Source organism: Erythranthe guttata, chromosome 4 (genome assembly GCF_056151865.1).
Source record: "Erythranthe guttata isolate IM_541 chromosome 4, IM_541, whole genome shotgun sequence".
Classification (NCBI taxonomy): domain Eukaryota; kingdom Viridiplantae; phylum Streptophyta; class Magnoliopsida; order Lamiales; family Phrymaceae; genus Erythranthe; species Erythranthe guttata.
In genome coordinates, this window is record NC_142536.1 from 4,561,613 (window position 1) to 4,579,958 (window position 18,346).

General features: G+C 35.2%; 2 protein-coding genes across 2 annotated transcripts; one reads left to right on the plus strand and one right to left on the minus strand.

Moving 5' to 3' along the window:
- The first annotated feature begins 1,367 nt into the window (after positions 1 to 1,367).
- SEC22 (Synaptobrevin family protein) lies at positions 1,368 to 5,142 on the plus strand. The gene is made up of 6 exons (XM_012976281.2): positions 1,368 to 1,623; positions 2,910 to 3,116; positions 3,613 to 3,773; positions 3,878 to 4,024; positions 4,336 to 4,412; positions 4,639 to 5,142. The coding sequence occupies exons 2-6, from the start codon at positions 2,929 to 2,931 to the stop codon at positions 4,720 to 4,722; spliced, it is 657 nt and encodes a 218-aa protein (XP_012831735.1). The 5' UTR covers positions 1,368 to 1,623; positions 2,910 to 2,928; the 3' UTR covers positions 4,723 to 5,142.
- A 227-nt stretch (positions 5,143 to 5,369) lies between these two features.
- Positions 5,370 to 18,142, minus strand: LOC105952578 (nuclear pore complex protein). The gene is made up of 25 exons (XM_088816571.1): positions 18,088 to 18,142; positions 17,567 to 17,820; positions 16,869 to 17,185; positions 15,847 to 15,916; positions 15,194 to 15,309; positions 14,675 to 14,706; positions 14,369 to 14,506; positions 12,993 to 13,151; positions 12,515 to 12,607; positions 12,229 to 12,396; positions 11,820 to 11,918; positions 10,527 to 10,759; positions 10,385 to 10,442; positions 9,637 to 9,725; positions 9,314 to 9,445; positions 9,089 to 9,211; positions 8,871 to 8,969; positions 8,592 to 8,780; positions 8,251 to 8,425; positions 8,007 to 8,163; positions 7,609 to 7,811; positions 7,023 to 7,164; positions 6,474 to 6,634; positions 6,169 to 6,285; positions 5,370 to 5,747 (listed from the first exon to the last, which is right to left on the minus strand). The coding sequence occupies exons 2-25, from the start codon at positions 17,644 to 17,646 to the stop codon at positions 5,679 to 5,681; spliced, it is 3,219 nt and encodes a 1,072-aa protein (XP_088672697.1). The 5' UTR covers positions 17,647 to 17,820; positions 18,088 to 18,142; the 3' UTR covers positions 5,370 to 5,678.
- Between the last annotated feature and the right edge of the window lie 204 nt (positions 18,143 to 18,346).

An 18,346-nucleotide genomic window follows, 5' to 3' on the forward strand; every position in this document is an offset into this window, starting at 1 on the left:
CATTTTGGAGGCTTTTGGAATTTAGAAGTTTCAATGACCATGTCAATTTTATAATTTTTATAAACAAAATTCAAAAATTAAACTAATATAAATTTTGGAGATATTTTAGTAATTTACCTGTATCAAATTATTTACAACCCGACAACTTTTAAACTTGTACGGTCTTCTTCCGTTTCTCGGGAGAGGAACAAAGCTGGAGGGACAGAGCACATGCCGAATTCCCTAAAAATGGTTTCGAGTTTCGACCAAATCCAAGGAATCGAGCATGTGCCCTGCTTCTCCAGCTTCGATCAACCTCATCCCGTTTTCTCTTCTTCCTCAAAGAAAATCTTCTAAAGCAACAAGTGTTGAACACCAATACACTTAACTCAATAGAGAGTTCGAGCAAAGATTTATATATATCATAAACTTTCATTTTGTTTTAAAATTTAATTTGACACTTGATTGTTGGAAGTTTGGCTGCCAAAGAATAATTTGGTAAAAACAATAATGAAGTTTAACCAGGTGGCAACCATAAATCTCTCAAAGAGTTGGCTATCCATCCACCTATATAAATGCACAACCAAATCTTATGTTAAGAAATTAAGACAACTAACAAGTGCTAAAACCTCTCTAATTATTTAGAGTCTTAGACAATATAAAACGAAATATTCGATAATTTTTACATTAATTATCCGTTATACGAACTCTCGATTAGGTTAATTAATTACTCGACCAGTAGTACATTTGATTCCGTGTATTAGGATCTATTATCAAAATTATGGCATTAAATATGATTTATCCAGTACAATGTTATTGATTTAATAACAAATCGGTCATATTTTAAAGTATTTTAGGGTTTGGTACTCTTTATACCATGTTGAACGATCAACTCATTTTAAAGTTGTTTAAATCTTTAGTGAAGTGAATTATTTAATATTTATATCTCCAACAATTAATGTCTTTTTTAAGCACCAAACTTGTGATAACCACTACGTTATTTATTTATATGGGTCATTAAATAATTTATTTAAATATTGTTTCATTAATTTTTGAATCGTCAATAAAAAATCAACAAAATGTACACTATAGCACACGGTTTTTCGTCAATTGTCATTTGCTTGTTCAAATCATTTTCTAATATTTCTAACATGAAAGTATGTAGTGTAGAACATGTTTATTCATAATATATATATATATGAGAAAATTATAATATCATGAAATTAACTTTACATAAATAAAATTGAACTCACAAATTCTTAAGATAATTGCTCAACTTTATTATACCGTACTTGCTTGTATTGGTAAATTTATAATAAAAAACATTTTCCCATTGGCAATTTTATTTTATTTTTGGCCAAAAAGTAAGAAATAAATAAATTATTGGCAAATTATATATATATATGTATTTAGATCGGCAGAGTAAATTTGCCATTTATCCAATTTAGCGAAAACCCTATTTCTTCTCTCGTTTTTGCGATTCCGCGAAATCAAAATTCTGTAATCTGCATTTATCATCTAAATCCTTACTTCGGATCGCTCAAATTTCCATTCAAGGATCCATTGAAGGGTTGAATTTCGTAGTTGAAGATCGGGATTCTCGTACGGCGCATCTGACCCAGGGCTCACATTCGCATGCGGTTGGTATGTGATTCGTTCTATGCGTTTGATTCAATTTGTAAATGTCGATAATAATTTGTGTTTCTTGTTATTTGTCTGGTATGATTATGGATTTTGTTACTGATTTTCGCTTGGTGTGTGTGTGTGTGTGGTGTGTGTGTGTTCGATGAATTGGTTTGATTGATCTGTAAAATTTAAATAATGTACAGAATTAACTTTTAGACGTTTGAGATAGATACTGGTATGCTTTGTTGAAATGGTGGATGAGTAATTTAGGTTTTATTGACTGACGCTCGACTTGGAATCTAGATTTAGCGAAGCATGGGGAATATGAAAAGTTGTGATCAATGAAGTTGGAGTTTCTTCCATTTTCCTTTTACCACAGATAATAATTTCGATTGAAGAACTTCTTGAGTGATATCATAAAAGAAATGAAATGCATGTGGAAATTAGTTAGGCAATGTTTGGTTTGGGGCCTTATTTCCAATTCGTTTTGGGGGAAGAATTTGAGAGAGGAAGTAATGTTTTGTTTGTATTTTGGGAGGAAACGGAATACTCTGTAGCCATCAAATCAATGTCCGGAGGTTAGATGATGAATAGTTAATGATTGTTATTGGATTATTTTACTTGATATAATGATCGAAGTTTAGGTTTCTGGAGACATTTTTAAATAGGAAGAGAAAAAAAGGAAGAAATAGTGTGTTGGAGCCCTTGGCAAGAGAGTTCATGGCAAAAACTAATCAGTTAGCTTATGCATGCTTTATATTTTCCAACCTGTTGTCTGCGGAATCTGAGATTAACTATTTAGACTTGCACAAGGACATAAGGACCCGAAAAGAAAAACTCAAAACACTTTTTCTCTTGTTTATGTTGGGATAGTTTTTCAGATTTTATTTATTTAAGGCCTTGTTTGGATCGGGAGATTAGCTATGATTAACTGAATAATTAGACTTTTTTTTGTATGTTTGTTATATCCAATAACTTCCCGGGTCAACCCGGAGATATTATGTTATCATGGCTTATTTTGCCTTTTAGGGAGATTTTTTATTGGACCTTCCATGGTCCAATAATACAATTGGGTTTCATAAGATTATGTAATCTTATCTTGGCTAATGATATGAACTTGTTCTTGCGCTGGATGATTATCTCTATATTGCCAACGTAGTTCTGATTCTGACTACAGTCCCATCTCATTGCTCTTCCAAATGGCAGAATTATACTTAGAATGTACTAAAATGTAGTGATATGTGTATCGTTTACAGACTTCAATAGAATCGGATGACTAACTAATTTGGTTTAGTATCTTACAGGTGTGAGCTCATAATAAAGATGGTGAAAATTACGATGATAGCTCGTGTGACTGATGGCCTTCCTCTAGTAGAAGGACTGGACGATGGTCGTGATATGCCTGATGCAGACTTCTACAAGCAGCAAGTTAAGGCTTTGTTCAAAAACCTCTCGAGGGGTCAGAATGAACCGTCAAGAATGTCAATTGAAACAGGGCCATACATATTTCAGTATCCTTTTGCACATTTTAGTTAAGTGTTTGAATTTTATCTGTGGTTCTGAACATGAATGGACTTACTGCAACCTTCTTTATTACAAAAAGAATTCAACATTGTCTTGACCACATTCACTGTAAAACATGTATGTGGAGGATAGTCGTTCCTAAAAAATGTTTCTCTATGCAAATCTGTTATTTAAATTTACCGGAACCACATAGTTGTTATAGTTCCCACCTGTCGGTATGATACCTTCAATGTACAAATAAAAAAAATACTAATGGGCTTTTGCTGATTTCATAACTAACAACTATATGGTTAATATTAGCTTCTACATATCAAGATCCTTGCTGCCCAAATGGTGTCATTTTATTTGCATCTTAGAATATCTATGTTAATTATGCTTTAGTGCAGTTGGGTAAGGTTATCAACAAGCAAAATTTGAGTAATGCTAGTATAATAATTTTGTCCTCTTTCGATGGAAAGTTAAGACCTTAACTTGGGAGCTTAGTCACATCATTGAAGGGCGTGTGTGCTATTTGACAATGTGCGATCGTTCTTATCCTAAGAAGCTTGCTTACCAATATCTAGAAGACCTTAAGAATGAATTTGAGCGTGTATATGGGAATCAGATTGAAACTGCTGCAAGACCATATGCTTTTATCAAATTTGGTAAGATTTTTTATCCGTGTCTTATCTTATATGTAAGCAGTACTTTCTAATATTTCTTCTCTTTTATGTTTTCTCTGATCACTGGCTTCTCTTGTATTTGGTAGATACATTCATTCAGAAGACAAAGAAACTGTACCAAGATACAAGAACTCAACGGAATGTTTCAAAGTTGAATGATGAACTCTATGAAGTTCACCAGATAATGACCCGCAATGTACAAGAAGTTCTTGGCGTTGGTGAAAAGTTGGATCGTAAGTGATTTTATCATCATTTTTCTTACCACTGCCATGAGTGCCACCACATTTTTTTTTTGAATTTTGGTTAAATAGATAACTTAGCCTCATACCTTACTTATGCTTGGTAGGCCTTATTTTCAAACCTAATTTCTGGAGCAATTGAAATTTCTATTTAGCTACTTAGTGCACCTTTCTAATTCTCATTAAAACTTGTATGGCTTGTTTCTTTTCATTTTGGGATTTTATATTTCCGCATCATTTCGAAGTTCATTTCTTTTCCACTTTTGAATATTTGATGATACATCTTCCACTGTCAACTTTTCCAGAGGTCAGTCAGATGTCCAGTCGCTTGACATCCGAGTCCCGCATATACGCAGATAAGGCAAAAGATTTGAACCGCCAGGTTGGTTGATTATATTTTCTGTCATGAGGGGTTCCGATTCACGAGTTCATTTATATTTTCAAAATATTATTTAAGCTTGTTTCCATCCTATGTCCAAGTACATTAAGCATGAGTGTAATGCTTCATCTAAGTTTTCAACCTTATTTTTGCCACTAAAGAAAAAAGCAAGTATTATTACAGAATTACACGAGGATCTTATAAGTGATTCATTGATCGTTGACTATAGGCTCTGATTCGGAAATGGGCACCTGTCGCTGTTGTTCTAGGAGTTGTCTTCTTCCTCCTCTGGGTCAAAAAGAAGATCTGGTGATTGTGCATCCATTTGCAGATGAAGGAGCTGTCTCAATTAACATTTTGTGCAGTGGCCTCTGGTTTCACATAATATGCCTTTCGACCTTTTCAAGGTTTACTTGCAAAATCTATTACAAAAACTACGTTTTTTGAGGATACAACAAACTAAGCCATAATGGATAAATATGAATATATGATCAAGAGGTAAAATGATATTACTGTGTCGTAAGAACCTGCTCGTACAGACTTTATAGACGGTCTATCTACTTACATGTTACTGTTTTGAACATCTTTAGCTACTACTTTGTTACTGTTTTGACAATAGTAAGTACAGGTTATATGCACTTTGTGATTTAGAGGTGTTGTGATTCAAGTTAGACTATGCTGCGGAATCTGTTATATTTGGTTTAAAGAAGTAATTACTTTTTGATGCTATAAATGATTTTCTGAAGCATTATAGTTAATATTTCTTGATGTTTAATTATGTAATACAAACCAATAAAAATGCAATTTTTGCAATACAAACAACTTCGATAAAGTGCATGTCAATTTCCTTCTAGTAAATAAAGAAATTCAAAACTATTTTGAAACCAGGTTAGCTACATGTTTTTGAGTTGTCGTGTCCTAGCTGCAACTAGAAACGTAACGAGCTCAAACCAAAAAGAATTAAAAAAAAAAATCATTTATACGACAACACCTACTTGCAATAACGGGGTTGAATTTGAAATTTTTAGCATACATAAATAAATCAGCATAATAAAACAGATGGGAAAAAAATGTCAGCTACTGAACTTCCATAATACAGATGTATTGAATTGTTGTTCATCACTTATCTACTAAGAGATAAGTGATGTATTGAATTGTTACAGAGAGCTGGCTAGTACTGAAGACGGTGTGGTGTGGGTATACTTGTTGCTGTAAATTCAAATTTCCGACCTCTTGTAAAAACTGCTGCTTCGCTGTGCACTGTGCAAATCAAGAATTCGGCCCATCCTCGAGATCCATCCCATATATTGTATAGTTTCGTTCGAATAATAGGAGTTCCTGTATATAAAACATTTTATGATAATCAGTTGGTTGAAATTTTGAACTAAAAATAATCAGCAGCTCACAATTTATGATAGTATGAACTCCTCTGAAAGAACATAATTTGCTAGCACACCTAAAGCGAACAAATAATATATACTTAGTTTTATGTGTTTTCATTGATCCACTTGATAATCAAGATAAATCAACTCATATTTCAACATGATAAACATATAATTCATGTTAGCACCATGCGTTTGGTCTACTGTCCTGAGTTCGTATCAGTTCGGGTGCGTGTCTGTGTGTAGTGCGTGAGTTGTAACAACAATTGTATATAACAAAAGAAGAATGTATAATTCATGGGAGCAGAAGACTATAAATTATAATCCCCTTCAATCACATAAATCGAATATCTTTAAATTAATTCTAAAATGCTTACCTGCAATTGATTCTGGCTGAATAAACGAAGAAAATCAGTTTCAGGAGAGGTGACTAGTTCAATTAACTCGTAATGCCTCTCCGGTGGGTCGCCAGATTCCATCAGTGAAACTGAGACCTACAGAAAGTCCACCAAAACATCAAATACGACTATAAAGCATGCTTTCTTCGCTTGAAAGGCTTACAGGAAATGGTGAAGCTATGCAATAAATAGCCCGATATATTCAATTTATCACAAAGGAATTACTTTAAGCAAAAAAATTCTTGCACATGCATACATCAAACTTACGGGGAGAAACACGTTACCTGCATGCATCGAAGAAAAATTTCCGGGATGCAACACCTGCGACAAAGTCCACGAACTATATATGTTGCTGGTCCTTCAAGAGAACCATCAGCAGTTGAATACCAAGCATCCAAGCGGGATATCTCCATTGTTACTCCTGCTTGAAATCGACTCAGCTCCCCTGATATAAGAGAGAATTTATTTTAGGTAAAAATCTTATATAGCAGAAAATTTTTATGTAGGTATTCCTAACCCCTGAAATTGCTGACGAAAGAAAAAATGAAACCAACCGTTGTGAACTTTCACTAAAACTGACACTCGGAGAGAACAAAAATAGTCGGGAGTAAAAAATCCTATATAACACCTAGTAACAAATAGCTTGCGGCACTCTTCAAGCCCGCTCGAACTGAAAAGTAATGAGATGTGAAAGTGCAAAGAACAGTGTATTCCACACACTCAGACTTAGTGCTGTTTAGGTAAAGACCTTTTTTGTTATGCACTACATACAATCAGTTAAACCCAAGTGCATATACCACATACTGATAATACGGCAATCACAGGTTATTTACCTTTGAAGCCAGCGGCCATGACATTAGCCAGAATTCCACCATCATTGAGATCATGTGGTCCAAGCCCATCACCCTCCATTGCTGAGCAGCGAAGGGCAACTTCAATGCAAGAACTGTCCTTTGAAGAGATAGAAACGTTCACCTGCAGATTCAGAATGATACTAATAGTTAGAAGATTAGACGACGAGAATTGGAGCTTGCATTGGCAGAGCAAATATAGACTAATGCATCAGGCAGTTTGATCGAAATTATATAACAAGAATTGGAACTTCTATGGAAAGAGCAAATACAGACTAAAGTCCCACATCAAGAGCTGACAAAGAGACTAGATTTCCAAGTCACAACTTAGATATAGATAGCCAAGTACTTGCAAACTGGACGTTAATGAATACCAATTCAATACAAGCAGTGTGTCGGAGAAAATTATATAATCCATGGTTTGGCTTGGCACAAAATATTATAGGATAAAACATCTTCAAATAACACTTCAATAAGAAAATGATCTACAAGGCAGTACTACAATACAGAGACAAGGAATTTTCAACTCTTTCTGTTATGTTAAGAAGGTTAAAATCACAAAATTTACCATCAATTCTCGATGCAGAACTTCTTCCTCGCTCACTGATGTGTAAAGGGCGCTTGTCAACGTCGTGCACAATGTAGCATCAGGAGACAAACACTCCCCAGAAGGTAGACTCAGAACTGCTGTAGCATGTAGTTCCAGGTATACAGGTTCCACCGATACATGTAAATGATCTTGAGTTGGGACCAGCCAGGGATTATCTTTTCCTAAAACAAGAACACGAGCATAAACATTTATCAGTATAAAAGCACCATATTGTGTTTTTTAGATGTCCAATTTTTTTGAAAACACATATCAACATGAGTTTAAGAGAAACAATACCCACTAACGGAGCAACAAGCAGTATAAAGACCAATCCCTTAATAACATCATCACAATGTTTATGGAATAAAATAACTTACTTTCTAGCAATAAAAGTGACGAATTAAGAGCTTCATGGGCTGCTGTAACTTCTAACTGTTTTTCTGCGGCGGACAGTTTATCGGGTGAAACCTCAGCATGTGCTAGTTCAATTTTTAACCAGTTGCGATATTTCGCATCACAAGAATAGTACTCATTCTGATCAATTGCAACAATGAATAAATGGAGTCAGCATAGAGATCATTATCTTTTCAATAAAAGCAAGACTGAATGTCAAAGGCATACCCAATCCTGAAACTCTTTCAAACTCTCAGCGACATCATGATCTTCGGTGGAAAGAAGAATTTCTGTTGGTTGTTTCAAAGGCTCAGCAAGTAAACTAAGCACTGTGTGAGCCCCAATAGGTACTGCAGGCACCCTCCACATTGAAATAAGAGCGAACTCTCGAAAGAGCAAATTGCTACAACAACAAAAACAGGTCCCAATTAAAAATAGACGAAGAGAAAACAGAACACAAAAGTACGGGTCAATAAAACTAGAAGAAAATAAAAGCAAATATCTGCCAGCCACAAAAGTAATACGATTAATTGAACTCCTAAATGAATAGAAAAGAGAAATCTAATTACCTATGCATTAATGCACGGAGAACGAGTTTTTCGGTAACAGCTTTAGCATCATTAATTGTGGAAGGAGGTGTAAAGCAGAGCCACTGAATAACCATAGCTTTCTGTAGGCTCTGCAAACGATGTTCTTCTGCAACATCAGATGACTTGTCGTGTTTCCCGACACCGATTTCTCGAGATCTTGACAAAATTCTGAACAAGAGGAAAATTTAAATGCATGAGCAGTACTCATACACAATGATTTAAACTTGCTGAAAAGAAGTGTTTAGAAGAGCAAGTCACCTCTCAATGATTTCTTCAAAACTGCCTTTGGATTCATCTTCCGGAGAAAATGGTAAATACTCAATAGCTGTTATAAACATCTTGTATCTGACATGCATACTATAGATGGAGAAAATGTAAGAAATAAGACAACACAATTTAATCTTGGAAACATGGCATGAGAATAACTGCAAAATAGATTGCCCCGATAAACTGCAAAACCAATCTTAACTACAAACCTGCTATTGAGCCTCAACTCCATCATATGTACAAATAGATCAATGCAGCGATGGCGCGCAAGCTGAGAAGCATAGAGGCCGACCAACTCCTCATTCTGCTTAGTGAAAAGAAACATTGCGTACCTGAAAGAGAATCCCAAATGAAGAGATAGCATTCACAACTACTACCAATGCATCCTCAAGAAACCCTCCAGTGGTACTCTAGCAAAACAAAGATCCACTTACATGTGAATAATGAAGTCACCAACCGTCGCCATCTTCTCTCTGTAAGTATCATTCATTTGATCATGAAGTAAGTGTCTAAGCACGAGAACTAAGTGAGCACCAAAGCGCATCATCTGTGGGTCACCATGAGGCCTGACAATAGGATGCATGTTGAACAAAATTATACATATCTATACTCAATGCGGATTATCTATTAATTTGTATTTTTGCATGCATTAATCTAATACCCACTTAGAATGGTGCATCCAGTTGCGATAAAAGACACCAAACTGCTGAAATACAATCAGAAAACAAACAGATAAAAGAGAACAATTATTTCATACCTGAAAATACTCCCATCATCTTCAGAAGGTGATATCCATGAATAGATGAGGTCGAGCAGGTGAGGAATGTCGCCTAACATAAGATTTATCTGTATGAATGTTTTTTTGTCAATGGCTCGCAACCAGTAAACTACAAACAAATAATATACAATATTGGAAAGTATGCCTTCCTAGAATTAAGTATGCTAAGCTTTCAAACAGAAGACCACATTGGCACATGATGACAGAGAAAGGAAGAGAAATAAGTTCAAAATATAATTGTTGTCATGCTTCAAAATTACAGTTAGCCGTCGGAGAGTAAAATTACCCCACTGCATGCTGAGGACAAAAATAAATCACATCCACAGATATAGATAGCATAGGGAAAGGTAAAAAAACAAGCATACACATGGTATGGCTTCTGTGTGTATCATCAGTCAACACTCAACAGCACAACATGCTAAATCTAAATTTGGGTCCTACATTTTCTTGTGTCCTACCCTTACATTAGTATAAGAATCATCAAAAAGACAAAACAACTAAATCTAAATTTGGGCTATTTTATCAAGAAAACAAGAATAAACATGTCAGTTAGTAAATCTAAATTCTAGGGTACAGTTACAAGCATAAAGTCAAAAACTGTCTACATTATTTCTATGTATATACGACCATCAGAACATCATTGATCGACAAGCATCGCATAGAAGTTAGTGACCGGAACGAATTTGATATTCCCAAGAGTAGATATTGAGGTAACAGAAATTATTACCTCAATTTGCCTTTGCTGCTCCTTGCATGATCGAGTAACAGCCTCGTGCACAGTGTCACTAAGTTGTGCACATGGTGGGTATACAAAATCAGTTGTCAATAATAATAGGGGAAAAAAATACATCGATGTGACACATGCTTACCTTGAATGAAGCTTCTGGAGAAGGGAAGAAAGATCCCTTGGTTGCTGATTCAGGACATGAAGCGGCCAACTATCTGGTCCACTCAGCTGAGACGCAAGATCTCCTTGCCCGGGACTTCTCTCGATTGCTTCTTCGAAACTCTTGAACTGTTCCAGTCCACCTGGTCTCAAGCGAGCTATTTCTATATCAACTTGGACATCAAGCCATGACTTGGCCATTGCCCAGCATGCGGACTGAGAAACAAACACAGATGGCATTGATAAAGCTTGAAGACACGAGGGATCAAAAAAAAAAACTCTATTGAATATAATATTGGAGGTATATCCACTCCTGCACCATTACCTCATACCAACATACAACAAGTCTAGTAACAAAAGTGTGTGTGTGTGTGTGTGAGTGTGTGTGTGTGTGTGTGTGAGTGTGTGTGTGTGTGTGTGTGTGTGTGTGTGTATGTGTGTGTGTGTGTGTGTGTGTGTGTGTGAGGTGTGTGTGTGTGTGTGTTAGAGGGAGAGAGAGAGAGAGAGATGTGAAGAGCAAGGTTCTCAAAAGCAATTCTTAATCAGAAGCATATAGAGACTTTATGGATATTGGCTAAAACAACCAGACCAGGAAGGCAAGCTCAAGGATTCCAGATTTCAAAGAGTAGCTTCAGTAAATAGTTCTGCTTGAGGACATATTGGACGTGGGATTTAAGTTATTCTTAAAGTATAATAAACCTAAAACATGGCTCCATTGTAATAGTTTCCTAATGAAAAAAGATATTGTGAGAGTCAGGTCAACAATATCTTATCATGCAGCCACTGAAGTCTTTATTATCAACTGCTGGCTGTCAATGTACGAGTATTCAAACATTTTGGACATGCAGATTCAATTATGTCAAGAAAAGCTGGAATTTCCAAATATTCAGTATTTCACTCACAAGACAGAGCACAGCTGGACGGTAAACAAGATATGAACTTTGCAAAACTAGATCATCAAACAATCCTGCAATACCGCGTTGTACTTCGAAACTAGAACTTACGATAGGTGTTTTTAAAATTACCAATCAATTTATAATTCTAACTATAGATAACTTATGAGAAGGAACATAACAATTAGTAATAAACTTAAATTTACAAGTTAATGAGCGTGAAATCATGAAGAAATCATGAATGATAGCAAATAAACTGTGATTATTGACAACTACATAGCAAACTTACTTCCGTTGGAACAATAAGTCCCCATTTTCAAAAGATAACTAAGCCAAATATATTATACTAAAGCAAATTTCATGATTAAGAGAGACAAACACACCTCCCAGTCCGTACAAACTGGAAGAAGGCGCTTCAAATTGCTGCATTGAGCTGCATATACTGCACTTTCATATTTTCCCCCGTCTTGCTCAGCAATTTTCTCCAATAAAACAAGAAATCAAAGAAAAAAAGTCAGTTCAGAATACAACAAAAACATCAACAATGCATTAGCAAAACAAATCCAAAAAAATAGAGAAATTTATTATGCCATGATTCTCAGCACTCTTATGAAGCAGGCCAACCAGTAAATCTGGATGGCCTCGGAGAAAAGAAATACGGGACCAAGCATTAGAATGTATAGAAGCAACTATAGCATTGAAGAAAAGTGTTCAGTTTATTCAGTATATGCATCTCGTCTACCCAAGCTGTAAGACTGAAAGAAACTTCAACTAACTTTCTCTTTTACTTACTTCAGATGCACAATAGGATGCCCATTTCCAAAGATGCCATTGATGACCAACTCCACTTTCTAGTTCGATGGCCTGCAGCACTCTGTTCTTGCCATTTTCCTCCAAGGCTTCAAGAGATGGGAACAAATTGGAACCACCAAAGGGACATAAACTCGCAGCTCTCCATGGCTACCAAAGCAAAGTTGCCATCCAGTCACGAGAACATCTGATTTTTCATTTCTGAAGGCATTGCGGAACAAAGAAAGAATATAACATAAACCTATCAAACTATAACAGATCCCCATACCTGTCCCGCAGACCGGCAAAGATTACATGCCTCTTCTAGTCTTCCAGCTCTAAGAAGAGTCCAGACATCCTCTAAAAGAGATTCATCTTGTTTCTGTTATAAAAAGAATATTCCTTTCAATATAAGTGAGAATCAGCATGCAACAGCCAGTTAGCAATAGATATAGTGCTTATACTGCAAACGACTCTGCTAAAATACAATAGATATAGTGCTTATACTGCAAACGACTCTGCTAAATATTTTTCTGGCCTAGCCTCAAAAGGAAGCAAAGTAGGACTATGTTTCTGTTCAAAGACAGCAATAGGCACGTAAAAACAAGCATTAATAGCAGAGTTTATGAAAAACAATCAAAGACATTAAGCAACTAAAGAGTAACCAGAAATTTTTAGGAGATGGCGGATGAAGTAAGTCAAAGCTAAATGGTGGCCATTATTGAAATCATTATGCAAGTACCAGAATTTTCCTGCTGAGGGACTACCTTGTCATCAGGCAGCTGCTGAGTACGTTCACGTGTTGGAGCATCAAAATCCAAGTGATGAATAGTCTTGGTATTTGAGGCGCCTCCCGTAAGATGTCGTTGAGTATGATGCCAAACTCCAGAGCTCGGGAGGTAAGAGCCCACATGAGACCCTCTGAACTGAAGGATAAAGATTAAAAAGAAATAAGTTTTGGGGTTATAATTATTTGCGAGAAAATCTTCTGAAGCCACACTAGGACTACAAGAGGAGATGCAATCCACGGAACTTAGTTATCTGACTTTTACATTCTAACTAATTTTATTGGTCAGCAATCTTAGCTTGAGCATGAAGCTTTTGTTTTCATTTATTCTCTGGTAAATCCACATTATCATCAACCATAGAGGAACATCAATGAGGTCATTCTATTATAAACTCACAAGCTCTGGTCTTAAGAAACCCTAGTATGTCTCCATTGTTCACAGGTTTTACACTTTGCCACCTCAAAATCAGTGCCGGCTATTCCACCGAGATCCTCTCACATGAGTAGCACATGTCCTCGTTGTTGCACTTTCCATCTAATCTTTGCACTATCCATCATTTTACCATCTTTTATAAAATATAAAACCGCATGCCCAAATGTTAAAAAAAACCGTCATTCTGATCGCGGATTAGATATTTTAGGGAATCTTAAAAGTTAATAATAAGCATACTGATCTTTCGTTGAAAAATGTTCCAAACACATCCTATATTTGAAGGCCTAGAAACAAAGATCTAAGTATGTCGACAATTGTCCAAGTATTTACCCTGTCTTTATATGCTAAATAATACAATTAAAAGCACCATAATTAGCTACTCACAGAAAAAGAGGCATTCCAACAAGTTAATGAACTTGGCATTACATGTCTACAGGATATATATTTCAAGATCAATACAGGTTATACAGGCCTAAATTAGTCTCGCTCACATTGTTACATATATCGTAGCATCAGGGTAGTAATAAAGCATCATAAGCAAGTATAATAAACTCAATCCAAACAGTACATATCACCTTAATACTACTACATTGTTTTGTTGACGATGTCGGGTAAATTTTCAATTGCATTATTTTCCCTGGTAAGGAGCAAACATATTTCATGACCAACCTCAATCACACTCCTAGCTTCTAAACACATCCAATAAGAAAGACAGGGCAGGTCAAATACACTATTGGGGTATAACACTAGCAAACAATGATGCAACATGCAATTTTTTCCAGAGGCTAGTCCATTTGAGACGATGACGCATCAACAAAATGTATAAATCAACAGTTACTGTGTACCAATTTAAAACAGGAAAGTATAAATGATTGTATTCCATTCATTATGTGGTAAAACCGAGAAAAGATTGAACCCTTTACCTTATTATCCAAATCCAGTGCTTTGGATGCTAATCCTTCAAGCCACTGAACAATTCTGAGGCATAATTGTGCTGTATGAGCTGTATTATTTTCTGCTGCAACAAACTGGCAGGCCTCCAAATGTGAAGTTGTTGGGAACTGTCGTAAAGCATTTGATTCGGATTTGATATTTTAACACAATATCGACAACAAAGAGTATGTGAGAACTGTATTAAGGCTCCAGAGACAGGAATAATTAATAACAAATATTCAAACCAAATCCAGCTATGTTATATATGATGCTGATAAACTAATACATATAATCACCAGGATTAGATCTTCGGGGACATCTCCATTTCCTGTCAGAATATAAAGTAAGACTTTAGCCTCAAAACTTATATTTCAGAAAGATCAAAAGTAAATGAAACGACCAATACACAGCAAAATATAAGGTTATACAGGATTCATTTATTGAGGATGTAAAACTTTATAGACAAGTTGCAATGCATTTAATCTTATCTAAAATTTGATTGCTATGTAACATATGTCACAACTTGATGTGAAAAGTCATTATGTTTGGGTTGGGGCTTTAAGCCCATGGTGAAACATGGGCCAGAATTTTAACCAAACATATGAAGGATTTTTAGTCCAAACTCAACTCCTATGGTCACATAATTCTAATTACAAATATTACAGAATACAAGCCTTGAGGAACTCCACTTATCATGCTGTGAGCAAACTAATTTTTCGAAGAAATACTTGCACAAATAGATAAACAAACGTTCCACTTTATAACTAGAACTACTATAAGAATAAAATCTATTACTTTGGTAAAATATATATCACCTTTTCCGTATAGGTACCATAAAAGAGACCAGGTAGCAGCTTCATCAAGCAAGAGCCGAGCTTTCTGCCTCATTAATTTATCTTCAACAATTCTATATCTCTCATTGGCCCCATATCTGCACCAAAATTGGCAAAAATGTAGCCAATTGTTAGATTGACCCTATAACCAATTACTCTGTCTGAACATTCTTTAAAATGAGACCGAAACCGATACTGGAAAATGAGACAGCAATAACGCCACTATGAATCCTTTAAGAAGGAAAAGAGTTGCCTTTGTTTTTGTTATTGCTTGGTAGTTAATATGATCCTTCCTCTCTTCTTTAGGTTCTTATATGATCTCCTAGCAGTTAGTCAGAATGTGTATACCATGGTGCATCACATAATCAAATTTTACATTAAAAGAAATTGAAAGTTATAGAGCACAGTCAAGGAAGTGCAGTACATTTTTTTTACTATTTGCTCATCTTAAAAGTACTAGATAGTTCAACTTGAAGCTGAAACCTTAATCAGTTGCCCTTTTGGTGATGAAAATTGCAGTTCATAGAGCATGTGCTTGACTAGTTCCTATACAGCATGAACTCATCCAGATAACAAGAAAATCAATCTAACAGCAGATAAATGGATACTGATGATAGAAGTATTCAAGCCAATACCTAATTGACTCTGAAACACTGCGGCATGAACTCTCAAATCGTAGTATCAGATCAGGGATATGCATCAACCCTGTAGTATATAAACAATAAACTGCGAAGTCAAATCCTGAAATAAACTGATAATTGATGGAAACTGAATCAAAAGCTGGAACCAAGGATTGACTTAATCTCCAAATTGGAAGTCTCCCGGCTTCGTGTAGTAAAAAAGGGTTGAGTCAGTCTCAACAGAAGATCTTCTGATGCAGAATGAAATATTTGTGCATTCACCAGGATGAGAAGAAATAATAAAGCAATGCAGCGATGAAATTTTGTCATCCATCACGAGGAGAAAAAATAACAACTATGACTCGTGGATGCATGTAGACAATGTAGGCAACTACTTTTCCAACTCGCTTACATGAAATAGTAATTTGTAAACTAAACCATTCTACTGCTTCTTGTGAGCATATCTTAAGCCCCACGAAAGAGCCACTTGTTGCAATATGTCCATCATTTATTTAACTGACTATTAAATCTACCTTTTAGAAAATTCATGAGATAAATGCAACTGACTATTGTTCAAATATTAGTGATGAACAAGATAAGGTAATTAGAAGTATTTGTGGTTGACTATTTGAAGTTAAGGATTCAATAGAAGGCTTCCCATAGAAGAAACTTTCCATACTCATATGCGAACAATCACAAAAAAACCTGTATGCAGTGCCTACCCTAATGAACGGGATACATATTGATAGCTCTGCTGCTCTATTAATGGTTTTCTGACATCTATGACCCACAAATCAATTGAATTATCTGTCTCGTCTTATCCCGCAATAGCTAACTGGGGAACTTGAAAATTAATTTATCACAAGCAATATCAGAAGAAAAGTTCCAGAAAGTAACTATGACTACTAAATCATCCTAACTTCAGTCTAATACAGTTCAGTTTAAGAGGCAAATTTGAAACGTTGGTGTCTGCAAAAATTGCAACATATGATCAGAAGAAGAATAAAAATATTAGCGGAGTAGCATTATTTAAGCACCTTGCAGACCAGAATCCAGTAGAGAAGCAAATAAAGAGAAAGTAGTATCTGCACTTTCAATTTGCTCATGCTCTTCCTGCTTACAGACCTTTAAGGATTCACTACCCCTCCTGCGTATTGTATCAGCATCACTATATACTCCAAGACCGTCGAGAGATTCTCTCATTTTAGAAGCAGAGTCAAAATGTGTTTCCCCAAAATCTGCATCGAAACTCTCAACCTCGTGTTTTATATTTTCGAGAAAGAGTGCAGCGTTACTAAATCTTGAGGCCGAACTATCATGGTGAGGGGACAGACTTGAACCCGGATTTCTTTTCCTGCACACGTTAAATTCGCTTAAATGTTAGGGCCATGATTTTAACTCATGTATTCAATTACACAAGATTCACAAACTAGAGCATTCTCACCCAAAATCGCAATAAACAAAAAACAAAAACAAAACTAAAAAGAATTCCAACAATCAGAAAAATTAAGTGTAGCCGAGAACTTAGTTCATGTACGATATTAAACAATACAAAAAAAAAATAAAAAAAAATAGCCAACCCTTGATACAATTGACGGTGAATTTACGATTCCTCAAAGTAGATACTAAAAACTATAACCATACGAATTAAGAAATTTAAATTATAAACATAATAATGCAGACGATTGATAAAAAAATTGGAAGTTTATTGTGCGATATAGAATCAAATAAATACCCGTATCGGCGGAAGCGCTCTCTGCTGCTGAGGTCCTCGGGATCAAAGTAGCTGGGAGAAGTATCCATATCCACATCCATGGCAAGATGAAGAAAGAGTTGAGATTCAGTGGTGTGTGTGTGTGTGTGTGTGTTTGGATTTTCAAGGTTTTAGGGTTTATTAACAGGCGGGAAGGTTTTTAGTGTTAGTGTTAGTATGTGTGTTTTAATTGCGGGCATTTAAAAGGGGTAAAGGAAAAATACGTTGTGAATGGCCTAAACTAATCAAATTATACAGATTGCAATTATATTTATATTGGAGAGGGAAATTATACGTATTGCAAATTTGCAATTAAACCAAAATACATACACATTAATTATTACACGAAGAAAACTTATAAGACCTTTTTTATAAAAATTTTAAAGTATCTTAAAAAATGTTGTTGGATAATTTAAAAAAAAAAATCCTTAAAAGTACATTATATAGTTTGTAAATTTATTTTTCAAACACTTTAAAATTTTATTCTTCGTTATGTGAGAGACGTGTCTTGGTGATTCTTTTGCCTATTGAGATAAAAAAATAAAAAAAATAAAAAAATTGTTGTTCATGATTTGATTTTTTTTTTTTTTAACAGGTTTCATGATTTGATTTGTTGAAATGAAATTGTTTTCTTTTCAAAAAAGAAGAAAAAATAATTTTAAAAATAAGACTCAACAGCTTATCAGATCTTAACCTATTTTATCGGATGTAATAATTTATCAGTTGTTTGAAATAAGTTCATTCAAACGGACTCTTATAGCA